General features: G+C 38.9%; 1 protein-coding gene across 1 annotated transcript in view; it reads left to right on the top strand.

Annotated features, from left to right (window-relative positions):
- large1 (LARGE xylosyl- and glucuronyltransferase 1) overlaps positions 1-15216 on the top strand; it is a gene marked incomplete in the record, with an annotated part of 198750 nt that overhangs the window by 89452 nt on the left and 94082 nt on the right. The window contains 3 exon segments of the mRNA XM_014021694.1: positions 2031-2113; positions 8166-8289; positions 8380-8551. Coding sequence (XP_013877148.1) covers positions 2031-2113; positions 8166-8289; positions 8380-8551 — 379 coding nt within the window.

The raw sequence follows: 15216 nt of genomic DNA, 5'->3' as shown, positions 1-15216 counted from the left end.
GTAAATCAGTCTCAAAACAAGATCAAAACAACTTTTTGGCTGGATATAAGATTTTAAAACTTGGTTAGGTGGACATTTTTTGCAGTGTTTTTTAAGGGAAGACAACATATTGTACATATTTTTATGCTGTGAGGGAAACTGGAGTATGCAGAGAAAACCACACAAGCACGAGAACATGCAAACTCCGCACAGAAAGACCCCAGGTACAAACCAGGTATTTGAACCCAGGACCTTCTTGCTGTGAGGCATCGGTGCTAACCACTGAGCCGTCATGTTGCGCAATATACCCAGTCCATAAATTTGGTAGTCTCTGGTAATTATTAGGAGCATGAACTAGTTTTACATAATTTACTCAGTTTCTGAATTTTGGGTACTCTCTATTACAGCAGTAAAATACCACAATCAACAAGATAACTCAAAGTATTGAAAAATAAGGGGTTTTTGGTCTTACCCATTGTTTATGCTCAGGTGAGTCTCCTACACCTGCGCTCACTGAGAAATCGGATGTTTCTTATGTGTCTGGGGCTTACATAGATCTCTTCTCAGTTTTGAATCAGGAGAAAGCTCTTTCTCTTCTACCTCATCAGCTCTATGACCACACCAGTGACCTCTTAACCATAGCCATCCAGCTGACTCTGTAACCTGTCAAGGTCCAAGAAGGTGACCATGAGACAATATATCACAGATTCCCTCGCTGCAGGTATTATTTGGCCATCTGCCTCGCATGTGGGAGATTTGTTGAGAGAAAATGCAAAATGCGTCATCACTGTATAGATTACAGAGGATTAAACCAGATCACTATTAAGAACAAGCACCCTCTGTAATTCATTGACTTTATGTTTGAACTGTACTCAGTAAAAATCTTCTCCAAGTTGGACCTCAGAAATGATTGTCACTTATTTCAGATCAGAGACACGGAGGAATGGGAGATGGCTTTATAACACCAGTGGGGTATGTTGAATACTTAGCAATGCCAATCAGACTCCGTCTTCTAGGCTGTAGTTAACAGTATCTTAAGATACTTTCTTAACTTTTTTTATGTTCTTCTACTTAGATGACATCCATTTTCTCTCAGGATCCTAAATAACTTCAACAACATGTAAGACAAGTCCTCCAGGGACTCATAGGGAACCAATCATTTCTCAAGGTTGAAAAATGGGAGCTCCAGTTTCCTTTCTGGGGTACATCTTGGAGAATGGACAGGTAAAGACAGTTTAACGAGGGCACCAACTTCTAATGATGATTCATTCAAAATCACAGCCAGACAACTTTTTTCATTAACCTATTTCACTTCCATTCACCGACCGTTTTTCTGGTCTCCTGCAGCCAATGAAGTATTCCAAAAACTAAAGGAACTGTTTACCACCAAATCTGAAATAACTGACCCTAACCCTCAGAAACGTTCATCCTAAAAGAGGATGCCTCAGACTCAGGAGTAGGTGCCATTCTCTCTACACAGATGGTAAGTTTGGGGTTTAAGCTGCAGTATGAGTTTTATTTATGAAAGAAAAAGCAAAACAAAACACTGAAATACAGAACTATTTCAATAGAAGGGTTTTGGAAACACCTCTGTAAGCTTGGTCTCCTTATTACCAGCAGACACACCTGGTCCAAGACCCATCAAGCTGGCAGCCTGGAGGCTTTATTGATAGTGATATAAAAATGCTCACAATATTTCAGCATGTCTCATAACAATGGCTTGTTCCTGTTATTTTTTATGGTAACTTGTTTCTTCAAAGTTATTTAATGGCGGCAACATAAAGGTTACAGCTGTGAGAAGCTTTCAGACTAAGACCATCTAATTTAATCAACTTTTCTAATCCTGAGTGTGTGTGGCTGGGAGGAAACTGAGCAGAACAGCTGATCTGATGTGACTGAAGTACATAAACAAATCATCTGCTGTATAGGCTGATTAAAACAAGACTTTCTGCTTCATTCATAGGGTTTCTCAGTGCTGTATGTATTTTCACCAAATCTTATCATGAAAAAGTCACGTCAGATTGCTCTCACATTCTCTGTTTTCTCCACAGACCATCCACGTGGCCATCGTATGTGCAGGTTACAATGCCAGCCGAGACGTAGTGACGCTGGTCAAATCCGTCCTCTTTCACAGGTACCAACATATGTTTACACTTCGTTAGTTCTCTGATCATTAATCATTTATGTAAAACGTTTTGAACTCACACACTGAGCCCATCTTTCCTTTTCTACCTGGACAGGACAGCAGAAACATACACAAAGTTACATCCTGTTCTAATGCTGACACTTGTAGAGTTTATTGCTCAGTAAATGGGGTGTTAGCTGATAGATACCTGGCAGGTCTCAAAATAGGACTGTTGTCTCACAGTGGGATCATCTGACTCTATGACAAGTCAGAGTGTTGGACATTTGTCTCATGGGGGGAACCAACTATCTGTCAGAAAGGTCAGAGTGTTGGACATTTGTCTCATGGGGGAAACCAACTATCTGTCGGAAAGGTCAGAGTGTTGGACATTTGTCTCATGGTGAGACCATCTGAGTCAATGGTAAATATGGTATTTATAATATTCAATGTATTACATTAGAAATCAAGGGTTTTTTAAGGAAGCGTACCATACTTTATGTTCAAAATGTTGGACATTTGTCTCATGGTGGGACCATCTGACTCTATGAAAGGCCAGAATGTTGTACATTTGTCTCATGGTGTGACCATCTGACTCTATAAAAGGTCAGAATGTTGGACATTTGTCTCATGGTGGGACCATCTGGCTCTATGAAAGGCCAGAATGTTGTACATTTGTCTCATGGTGGGACCATCTGATTCTATAAAAAGTCAGAATGTTGGACATTTGTTTCATGGTGCGATCATCTGACTCTGTGAAAGGTCAGTGTTGGACATTTGTTTCATGGTGGGACCATCTGACTATGAAAGGTCAGAATGCTGGACATTTGTCTCATGGTGGGACCATCTGACTATGAAAGGTCAGAATGCTGGACATTTGTCTCATGGTGGGACCATCTGACTCTATGAAAGGTCAGTGTGTTGGACATTTGTCTCATGATGGAACCATCTGGCTATAATGAAAGGTCAGAGTGTTGGACATTTGTCTCATGGTGGGACCATCTGACTCCGTGAAATGTCAGAATGTTGGACATTTGTCTCATGGTGGGACCATCTGACTCCGTGAAAGGTCAGTGTGTTGGACATTTGTCTCATGGTCATTAGAGATAAATGATGACATCACAGATCTTTAGACACAGTCTGACCCTGCAGCTCTTAAGTTTTTCACACGCTCCCCTCAGAGACTTGTCTACTAGTATCTCTTGATCTGTAGTAGTGTACTGCATATTATAAAATTCCTTCTGAAAATAATCTTTTTCACATCTATGCTGCTTCTTTGAGTGTGGTTCTGCTCTGTCATAGAATGTTTCGCAGTGGCATGCTGTTTAGGGAACTCTATAAATCAGATAGCTGCTGTGAGTTTATTTCTTGCTGCAGTGATGGAAAGCCCTGCAGTGTGACATTCACAGAGTAACTGATGCCGTCCCACCTGAGGGACGGTCTCTTTCAGCTGGACCCGCGTCCACAGTTTGGCCTCTCATCGCTCTAATCTGTCCAACAACAGCTGCTGCGTTTGCTCCTGCTGGGATCATCACTCCTCTGTTCTAAACCCTGAAACAGATTCCTGACAGGAGGTCTTAAAAATGACTCCTGTTGTCATTATAGTGCCGACAGAAAGTCTCTCTTTAAGAGGGAGGAGATTTTGATGAGGATGGGAACATAAAAATAGTTCACTTCACATCTTTATACTGCACACAGGTAGGAGGGAAGGTGGGAGTTTAGCAGCAAAGCTGGTGCAATCACAAAGCATTGAAGGATGAAGCAAACAAGCTGCTCCAGTGGAAATCAGGTGTTACTAAGTTTATATGTCAAAGAAAACAGTCCAAGCTCTGATTGGCTGAAAGCATTCAGTTAGTTAAATGTATCCCCGATTAGTTGTAACATTAGACTTTATATGATAAACATATACTTTAACTGTAAAATAAAGACTGTAAAAATACTATAGGCTGTTTAGTTTTTATCATTTTTAAACTAAAAGTTTAAAATATATTACACGGACGGGGCCATTTTATTTACACGCAAAGCATTCTGGGTAAATGATGATGTCAACTATGGCAACTGGCATTGGTGCGAGGCTGCTAGCGAGCCGTACCTGAAGGTTAAGCTTGGACAATATCTGATGATCGACTCTTTTAAATGAAACCAGAGAGCGTTGACAGAGAGGAGAAGGTAGAAATGACTCAGCCTGGAACTGAAAATATGGATGGAGGACAACAGAGCTGCTTCACGGAAGAAGAACCTCAGCTTTGCCTGTTAGCTTCAGCATTAGCCCAGACACTATCACCATATACGTATATGTATTAGCTCAGCGCTACACATTCTCCTCTCGTCACTGAGGTCCTCCATCCACATGACAGAGAGGGGAACAGAAAAATGACTCAGCCTGTAACTGAAAATATGGATGGAGGACCTGAGTTTAGCTTATTTGTCGCGCTAACGCCAAGCTAATATATAAGGCAATATTGCGTCTGCACTAGCACAAAGGCTAACAGGCTAAGCTGAGGTTCTTCTTCCATGAAGCAGCTCTGTTGTCCTCCATCCATATTTTCAGTTCCAGRCTGAGTCATTTCTACCTTCTCCTCTCTGTCAACGCTCTCTGGTTTCATTTAAAAGAGTCGATCATCAGATATTGTCCAAGATTAACCTTCAGGGTGGATATAGCTCGCTAGCAGCCTCGCAYCGAKGACCTATCCACGTCATCATTTACCCAGAATGCTTTGYGTGTAAATAAAATGGCTCCGTCTATGTTAAAATATATTTTGAAAAATGTACAAAACTAAGCAGCCTACAGTATTTTTACCATCTTTATTTTACAGTTAAAATAAATGTTTATCAAATAAAGTCTAACGTTATAACTAATCAGGGATCTCTTTAAAGTGAACCACTCATCGTCCAATCAGTAAACAGGAGACGGCAGCTGTTGAAGGTAGAACATGGTCATGCTTGGGTTTAAATAGTGAAATATATTAAGTATACTGTGTTGGTATTAGTTAAAGGTACAGACGGGCATTTTGAAATAGGGTTAATTTCTTATCAAATCATTTTTTTATGCTGCTCTTTCGAATGATTGGACAAGCAGCATGGATTCTATGGAGATTCAGTGTTAATGTTGCGACAGAAAAAGACGTTCCTACAGTGAATTTTTGACGCATCAGACTTGAGGAAATACAGGAAAGTTCAGATGAAATGTTTGATGGAGGGTCGAAGTCTTCAACGGGCTTAGAAAGTGAGCGGGAAAAGGTTGATGTTTTTATCTGTGTTTTATTGATTATCTTTAATATCTAAGTATGCTTGTTTCTGTGTCCTTATGTGGACCAAAGACATGTCCTAAATGGTGGAACTCTGTTTTTGGCAAGGGTGGGCAATCCTTGTGCTCGAGGGCTGCAGCCCTGCATGTTCTCCTTGTTTCTCTGCTCCAACACACCTGATTTGAGTAATTGGTTGATTATCAGGCTTCTGCAGAACTTGGAAAATGAAATGAAGGGAAGTAAAACTGTCCTAATTAAGATAGCTATACAAACTTGTGTCTTAGAGTATTTTTATCACTCGAGCCACCGCTTGGGTATCATTTAAAGAAACTCAGTGGTGTTTAAAATTTGTGTAAGTAGTAATATTATCACTGTATGTGTGACTGACTGCAGTAGATCGCTGTATGAGGTGAGCATGGATGAGAAGGGATGCACAAAATATCGGCATTAACATCAGCATCGGCTGATGTTGGACATTTTTTTAAATATCGTATCGGTCCGATAAGTAAAACTGGGCTGATATTAACGTCCGATATTGATTTCCCACTTTTTAGCTTTGTGTTTCTGTTTTGTGAGGGGAGATGGTTGAGTGGTCTCTGTTTGATCATGATAGTGATAGTGACTACACACACAGAATTAACTGAAGTAGAGCCACGTCATCGATTGGTTTTTTTTACGGTATCAAAAAAGACAAAGTGTGTTTGTGTGTGTATATGTATATAAATAATTTGTGTGTTTTTGTGATATTGGTAAATATCGGTTACCGGCCATAACGGCAATTTTAATATCAGATATTGATTGGCTGAAATTTTCATATTGGTTCATCCAGTGGTGGGCACCAGTCCGCTAAAGCGCAAATCCGCTAATTGCGGACATTTTATTTAATTTGCGCTTTAGCTGTCTTACTAATTTTTTTAATTCATAAGCGGATTTGCGCTTTCTAAAATTAAAATGCAGTACTGCTAATAACTAATTATCTACCAGTCATCATTATCTTGAACAGTAGAAGGTATGGCTGTCAATGAATCACAACACATGATCTGTCCAACAGCACCCCTCCCAGATAAACACACTTATTGACAAGGTATACGTCCTTGCTGACTGTTGCTATCAGTCAGGGTTCTCATTTTCCCACAATGCTTTGTGTCTGCTTACGTAGCAAGAAGGCAGTGTTTAGAACTCCCTGTCCCAGCTAAAACAGTTAACGTTTGTAATCCATACTAAAATTTTGTATGTTGATTTATTTTACTTTACAATCGGAGCTCCTTTTTTTAAAAAAAAGTTTAAACGCTGGAGCTCAATACTTGACGTAATTGGTTGAAGCAATGGGGTTAGAGACGCAGAAATGATTTACAGATGTTAAGATAGATGAGGACAGACATCTAGTGGTCAACTGGAGCAACTACATGGAAAACTTTAAAATCCAAGCTCTTATTTTGAAGGGAAGATAGTTTCCTGTACTCCGTGCTTTCGTTCCCGTCACAAATCAAATCCGTCATGCACCCAGAATGCATCTCTTCAGTTTTCCAATAAACAGTTTTAAAATTACTTTATTGATACTTCTTTAATAAAAAAAAATCTACAACAAACAAAAGAAAAAAGACAAAGAAGTAGCCGAACTAGCAATCCTCAACAACTTTTTAATTTTTACACAGGAGCTAAAGTTCTGTTTTAGGAAATCCCATCCCCAGCAATCGGCGGTTGTAATATTAAGCTGTAAAAGAGTTCATACACCGCTAGTTGGCAGTGTTGTGCATATATTGTACATGAATTATTGCCAGCTAGTAAGTGTCAAATTGGACTTGCGCTTTAAAATTTGCTTCCACTAGTTTTTCTATGGCATAAGCCCTTTTGAGGTTGCGGACCTAAATATTTACATAAGCGCTTTAGAAATTGTGAAGCTAATTTTTGGATTAGTGCTGCCCACCACTGGGTACATCCCTAGCTATGAGTATAGCTAATAGCAGGCTACAATAAAGACAATAAGGTTTACTGTTCCTCTTTATTACAAAGTGCAGGGATAGGAATAGCAATCCAGGAATCCAGCTGATAGCTAGCGTCTTAGCTTGGGAAAAGTGACAAAAAAACGATTTTGATGTGGGAAGGATGGTTGTATCCTTAGTTTAAAATTTAGTAAAAAGTCTGAATACTTCTGGCAACATTTTGTTTTGTATTATTTGTGATAAACTTAACAGTATTTAATCAGTGTTTGTCATTATGGGATGCTGAATGTAGATTAATGAGACAAGCTGAGCTGAGATGATTGCAACATCAAGCTTGAACATAACCTGAACAAAATGAAGGGATCTGAATACTTCCTGCAGTTTTCAGTCAGATCTCATGGTCCTCCAGAGGAAATAAGTGTTTAGGAGTTAAAGTGGGACCATTACTGCATCAGTCATTGATTCCTGCGCTGATTGATTCTTGTGGAAACAGCTCTAACTCTGCACATCCTGTGAGGAATGCCTCCTGATGGCCCAAAATTGGCTCAAAATTGTAATTACTGTGTTGTCTTTTTCTGAACAGCTAATTACCTTCAATAATCACTCAGTTTGCCTTTAAATGAAACAAATGTTTCAGTCTGCTCGGGGACTTATCGGCAGCCTTTGGTCCTGACGGTTTTGATGAGAGCAAATGAAAGTTTCACACTTACAACATAAAAGATGTGGTGTTATTTCCCTTAGGAGATCTTATCGAATATAAACCTTAGTATTGATCTGCAGGTCGAACTTTTTAATGTCTTCTGTCCATTAAAGGACAGCTGCTGAGTGAATCTGAAGGCAGATTTTAGAGTTTTTGTTTTGTGTGTTTTGCAGACGGAACCCCCTTCATTTTCATTTCATCACCGACTCCATTGCCCAGCAGATCCTGTCCTCCTTGTTCCACACCTGGATGGTCCCTGCTGTCAAAGTCAACTTCTATGACGCCGATGAGCTAAAGGTGAGGAACGCTTCCCATAACTTCCAGCTTTAAACAGTACAGTCTCTGAAAGGAGCCACTGATCCCGCTCTGACTGCTGTGACGTTTCAGTCTGAGGTGTCCTGGATCCCTAATAAACATTACTCTGGGATCTACGGCCTGATGAAACTAGTCCTGACCAAGACGCTGCCCTCGGACCTGCAGAGGGTCATAGTTTTGGACACAGACATCACCTTTGCCACCGACATCGCTGAGCTCTGGGCCGTCTTCCACAAGTTCAAAGGTAAATCGCTTATCTGTTTTTACTTTTTTCTTCTTTGTGTTTTGTAAAGTTAGGACTGATTGTGTCTTTATCCAGCCTCTCAGCACACTTTATTAAAATCACCCCACACCTCAGCAGCTCTGCAGTGCAGAGAGGAAAACTACCTTTGTTCAAACTGCAGCAGAGATCTGCGACTGAGGTGGTTTCTTGCTACAGATCCAGAGTTTAGTCCGATCCAGGTATCCAGGCATGAAAAGGTATTCTATGGGGTGCCGTTTGTAAAGTCACACAGTCAAAAATGACCACCAATAGTTTTGTTTTATTTAACCTTTTATAAGAAAAACAGAACAGATTTATTTTTCAAAGGCAGTTTTTCACCATATGATTCATACATTTATAACTGTCATAGTTCATAAACTAAATATTTAACTTACAAATTAACTATTTAGTTAACAGACTGAATATTTAACTTGTGACTTAAATATTTAGTTTTGAGCTAAATGTTTAGCTTGCAACTTAAATATTTAGCTAGCAAGTTAAATATTTAGCTAGCCACCTAAATATTTAAGTTAAATATTTAGCTAGCTACCTAAATATTTAGGTTGCAACTTAAATATTTAGGTAGCCACCTAAATATTTAAGTTAAATATTTAGCTAGCTACTGTAGTGTCCAAGAGTGGGGGGCCTCTTCCCAGGAATGCACAGATGTGATGTCTCTAGCTTTAGAGCTCGGCACATATGACCATATTAGGAAGAAGAATGCTTAAGGTATACCGTGACAAGATTTATGGTACATCTGTGAAAGCCTATAAAGAGCCTTGTGCGCCCCTGCTCTTGGCCTTCGTCTTCATCTTCTTACTTGGTGAATCATTTGGCAATAGAGGCCACAATTTGGTTTTTGGCTGTTATCTCCTGGACTGCAAAAATAAAGATTCTTGCTGTTCAACCAGCCTGTTTTTCAGAGTCCTCTCTTCATTGAGCAACAGCAGTTCCACTTCAACCAGAAGTCGTGGTTTCTACACCTCACTACCTAATTATTCAGGTTGCAACTTAAATATTTGGCTAGAAACTTAAATATTTAGCTAGCAATTTAAATATTTACGTAGCTAGCTAAATATTTAAGTTAAATATTTAGGTAGCTAGCTAAATATTTAAGTTGCAACCTAAATATTTAGGTAGCTAGCTAAATGTTTGTCTCTTTTCATGCTTAATGTTGAGAGAGTAACACTATTTCAACACTGTGTATGTCCCAGCGTTGGGCAATATTGGCAAAAAAATAATAATCACGATTAATTGGGGTCCCTGGATAACCTTATGTCCTGGTCACATGACCAATTTAGTGGGAAAGATTTGCTCTTCATAAAAATCTGTTCCGATTTGTGTCAAAATTACAGACTTCAGGCTGTACATCAAATTTTAAATTGGTTTAATAGATAAATTACAGAACTTTTTGTTTAATGTTCGTCATATTTGAAGCGGAGAGGAGCACCGAGCGGACTCTGCCTGGTGGCATTAATCGTATTAATTGTTAATTGCCAAAAAATAATCCATTAATTTTTTTGATCGAAGATTAATTGCACGTGATACGATTATGCCCAACCCTAGTATGTCCTGTACATTATGCAGATTTGAAAATAAATGGACTTTAACTACAGTGCAAGTCAGCATATGTTTTCAATTATAAATATTTTTAGTCATTTAAAACAACATTTTGTTTTCATAACTTCATTATTCTGGAGTATGTTTTAGAATGAGTGCTTTTATACAAATGAACAATCCAAATAAATTCTATGGTAGGTTGTAAGAAAATAATAAAAATAAAATAAAAATAGAAAGATTAGTAAGCAGTTAGTTTAGTTAATAAAATGAATAAGTACATTTGCAATGAACTGTTAGTATTTCTTCCCTTTTTTAATGTTAATTAGTTAAATATATGCATTTTACAGATTGAGAGCTTCTTCATTATGAATTGAATAAAGTCCAAGAATAACAAAACACAAACAAAAGTCAGTGTCTAATTCAAAAGTGTAGGATTGGGGAAAGCCTTCACCTCGCCTTCTTTGGCTGCAGGTTTTACACAAAATCATCATGAGACTTCAGAACAAAACCCCAGAAACAAAGACTGGAGGCAGCAGGATTCAAAGTCCTGTCAGCAGATCCCTGAGAGGAGGCTGAAGATTAAGGAGGGAGGGTGAGTCACTTCACAGATTTATGGCTCATGCTGTCCCATAGTGCAGCCTGGCTGGAGGGGCTTTGGATCAATCTTCATTAAGAGTTGGGCCCATTGCTTCTTCTCCTCCACCCATCATGTTTCCTCTTCTGTTTTACTAAAGTCTACAATCTCAGAATGGTTTAAACCAGGGGTTCTTAACCTTTTCGACCTCGGGGCCCAATTTGTTCAACATAAAATGACACGAGGCCCAGTCAGACATTACCATACTTGAAATGATAATTATTCTAAATCTTGGTTTAAAATTATAGTTATTCTAAATCTTGGTTTAATTTATATTGTATTTGCATTATAACGAAATAAAATACACTTACAGTTTAAAAGTAAAACTCCTGTCAGATAATCACAAGACATGCTTATGACAAACATTTTTTATATTGTAACCTGCCCATAACAATTATGTGAACAAATACAACAGTCAGTCAACAGAGCACTCAGGCTTATCAACACAAACATTTTTTTAACATAAACAACAACAAAAAATAGGCAATTCAATAAATAAAATTGTGATCATAAAATAAATACATTCAAAATTATTTTATGTAAATGTTCCAAATAAAAAAAACTGTAAAAATAAATTTGATAAAGTGCAAATAAAAATTTAGCCTTTTTAAACTTTTGCATTGTAGAACCAGAAGCTGCTTTTCATATTAGTGACAAACTTTGGTGTTTTTTGATGAGTTACTTTCATTTTTGCTTCTACTTTTAATTTAAATTTGGTTTCCATTCTCGGCAGGTTTCTAAGGTTCTTCTTCTATGTATTAAAAAAGTTGTTAAACAACTGAGTGGCGCACTACTGCTACTAGTGGTGAGAAAGTGTATTGCAACTTATTCAAAATCAATGCAGTCCAACGACCCTCTGCGGCCCGAAGTTAAAAACTATTGTTCTTTTGAGGCCCTCAAGGTGGTGCTGGTTCAACATGATGATTGTTTTTTTCCAAATGCGACCACACCAACGCCAATCCTAGTTTCTATTTACTTTGGAAGTTGGAATGTGGATCTGGGTTTATTGGGTGTGTGTACTTGTATTTGTTATGTTTTTAAGACTGTTTCTGGTATACACACCTTGTCAAGACTATGTCATTATGGGGACCAAGGACTCGTCCTAATATGGTGAAACTCCATTTTTGGGTTGGGGGTTAGGTTTAGGTTTAAGGTGTGAATTGAAGAGTGTTTAGGTTTAGGGTTAGGTATGCACTGGAAGAGATAATGTAAGGGGTCAGGGTTACAGAAATGACAGGCAAAAAATACAAACTTGTCTGTGATGATCTGTTTGGCTGTCAGCAATATATCTCAAACCACCTGATAGATTTTAATGAAACTGTCAGAGAACACGTTACACTCATTGGGTGAACATATACAATGTATTGCATACAATACAATGGTGCCATTGCATCAATGTTGGCACACTCACCCTTGGTTTTATAATTAACCTGTGTGCTGACCTCATGCAGTGTTGCGGGGTCGTGCATCTCCCATTTTTTGTTACTTGGTGCACGTTGCACTCCATTGCAGTGGTTTGTTTGTTCATCAAGTGTTTACTCTCCTTTGTACATTTCTACAAGATATAAAGTGTACTGCCACGTCCTTTCAGAGAATACAGAATCAACATATGTGCCGAGTATAAACGCCTACACTGCTTGTACAGATTTGCATGCTGTCAGCAGAGCCCTGTCCAAACCTCAGAACTGCAACTATAACCAAGCCTTTACTTGTATAAAACTGTTTAGAACTCAGATTTACAGATGTTAGGTTAAAATTGATGTAGTAATAGCAGACAGTCATCCTTAGTCCATTCTTTGAGCTCCAACACATTTTGCGAACTCTCACAACATCGCATTAGTTTGAGCATAGTTATATTTACAGTTTTTGTCCAAAACAGCTATAACTTGGATTCATCATAAGATGGTCATAAACTAAAACACTGGTAAGAAAGGCAGTAGGTGATATGCAGTCCTACAGGTAACGTTGGTTCTTTGATCTTTTTATACAGAACATAAAGGTGCACAAGATTAGGAAGTACTATTGTGAAATAAGGCAGTAGAAGCTGGTTTCTGTGGGACTTTGGAGAAGAAACCCAGATTCAGTAGTTTTAGCAGATGTTGGGTGGATTTGTCTCCTGATTACAGAGCGTATATGTCCCACGAGCTTCTTGGAAGAAAATCTCCATGCTCTTGGTTTTGTTGACTCAGGATTGTGCTCTCAGTAAATGAAGAGGGATTGATAGTGTCCCAGTTCAAACCATTAACTGTAGCTGTTCAGCCTGCTTTGGGAAGCACTCAAGAGATGTGCTGATCTTTTGTTTCTGTAAGAATTCTTGCGAGTCAGATGTTTTCACTGCAGTCTGAAGCCATCAGTCTGACTTTTCAGCTCAGGTAATAGTTCTACTTTTCAATCTGCAGCTGCTGGCCTCTATCAAACACTTTGTCTGACATCAACACCTCATCCTCAGTTTACCTCATTTATCATAAATCTGTATATGTTTATCACTTTCTGCTGAAGGTGAAAAAGGAACATTGTCTTTGTTTATGCCTCTGTGTTCCTTTTGTTAGTCTGTTCACAGAAATACCTGAGTAACCATTGATCAGATTGTAGTCAAACTTACAAAAAGAAAATATGGGCTGTAAATCTACAACTCAAACATTCGGAGTCAGCTCAACTCATGATGATTGATTTGCTCATTGACATTAGCCAACACAGAAATGGCCATAGCAGTCTTTTTTAACAAACATTGAGCTAAATGTTGTGTGGTATTTACTCAACATATTCTCAGAGAGCTAACAGATCTCTTGAGATCTCACAATATTGCATGATGTTGTGCATTATAACATTCAGAAGTTAGTTCAAAATGCCTGTACCTCCTTCATTTGTTAGTATAAGACGATCTTAGTGTAAAATTGGCATAAAAGGTGGAGGACCATATGCATTCCTGGTGAAGTCCTTTAAAATAGATTTCTTATTGTGTGTCTGTTGCTTACTCAGTATTCATGTTTGTACAGTTTGTAGAAAGGCTGGCAGAATGAGCCCTGTGCTTTTTGGCTGCTTTAATCAGTAACTGCTGTGTCTGTTGTCTGGATTGTTTTTCTTTAGCCTGGAAGCCTTTTACTCTGTGTGTTTCCTGTGGTCTAGTTCCGACCCTGGCAGACCAGAGGAATGGAAAACATTCAGTGTAAACTGCTTTTTCTCTTCACTGCAGACTACAGAGTTCACATGCTCATATGCACCTTTTGATATATTCTGTTGTCTGAAGTCACTGATGCTTAGCTGCACTTTATAATAATTTATCATTTATTTCAAATCAGCTGATGAGCATCCAGGTTTATTTCTCTTCACTAGAGTTATTCCAGTCCAACAGTACTGGTTTTTTGGTTGGGTGGTGCTTTGTGTTGCGCATGTCTATAAAAATGTAGTTGAATGGTGAAGTGGTTAGTTAATGGATTGTTGGTTTGGTGGGTGGTTGGTTGGTGTATGGTTGGTTGGTTGGCTGGTGTATGGTTGGTAGGTTGGTTGGTGTATGGATGATTGGTTGGTTGGTTGGTGTATGGTTGGTTGGTGTATGGATGATTGGTTGGTTGGTTGGTGTATGGNTGGTTGGTTGGTGTATGGATGATTGGTTGGTTGGTTGGTGTATGGATGATTGGTTGGTTGGTTGGTGTATGGTTGGTTGGTGTATGGATACTTGGTTGGTTGGTTTGTGTATGGTTGGTTGGTTGGTTGGTTGGCTGGTGTATGGTTGGTTGGTTGGCTGGTGTATGGTTGTTAGGTTGGTTGGTGTATGGTTGGTTGTAGAGGTGTCCCGATACCGATACCAGTATCGGTATCGGATCCGATACCAGCATCAAGTACTCGTACTCGTAATCGTAAAAGCCGGCCGATACTCTTAACCGATACCGCTTTTGTCCCCTTTTTTGTTCCTCCTGTGCTGCGCTGCACAAAGGGTAAACAACAATCCATACCAGGCGGGGGCGCTAATGTACTGACAMGTTATTTCCGACCGCACCCCCGAATAACAGAAGAAGAACGATGAGAAGAAGAAAAAGAAGAAGAAGAAGTAACATATCGGCAGTTTGGAGATGTGTAAGAGCAGCACGGAGGACACAAACAAGCAGACTGTCTGCTGTTCTCTGCTAACTGTCAAGAGGAGGAGTGAAAGTTGGATGTTTTAACACCAGCAATTTGATTCAACCTTTGAGGACAAGACATGACAAAGAATTCAAAGAGTTTGCTGCTGCTAGCAGTAGCCTTCATAAACAGCACTATGCTGCAGTTGTTGCAGTAACTTCGATGCTGTTTTTTTCTTTCTTGTAGAACAAACTAAGACATAAGCAGAATATGGAAGGAAGTTTGTTGTAAAAGCATTTTATTTTTCACTGTGTTTCTTCTGAGATTTTGTTTTAGTTGTTCCATTTAAGTTTGAACTGAAATTTACTGCACTTTATTACTATTAGTCATTTTT

Source organism: Austrofundulus limnaeus, unplaced genomic scaffold (assembly GCF_001266775.1).
Source record: "Austrofundulus limnaeus strain Quisiro unplaced genomic scaffold, Austrofundulus_limnaeus-1.0 Scaffold301, whole genome shotgun sequence".
NCBI lineage: Eukaryota > Metazoa > Chordata > Actinopteri > Cyprinodontiformes > Rivulidae > Austrofundulus > Austrofundulus limnaeus.
Note: the sequence above shows the minus strand (reverse complement) of the source record. Positions and strands in the feature narration are given on the sequence as shown.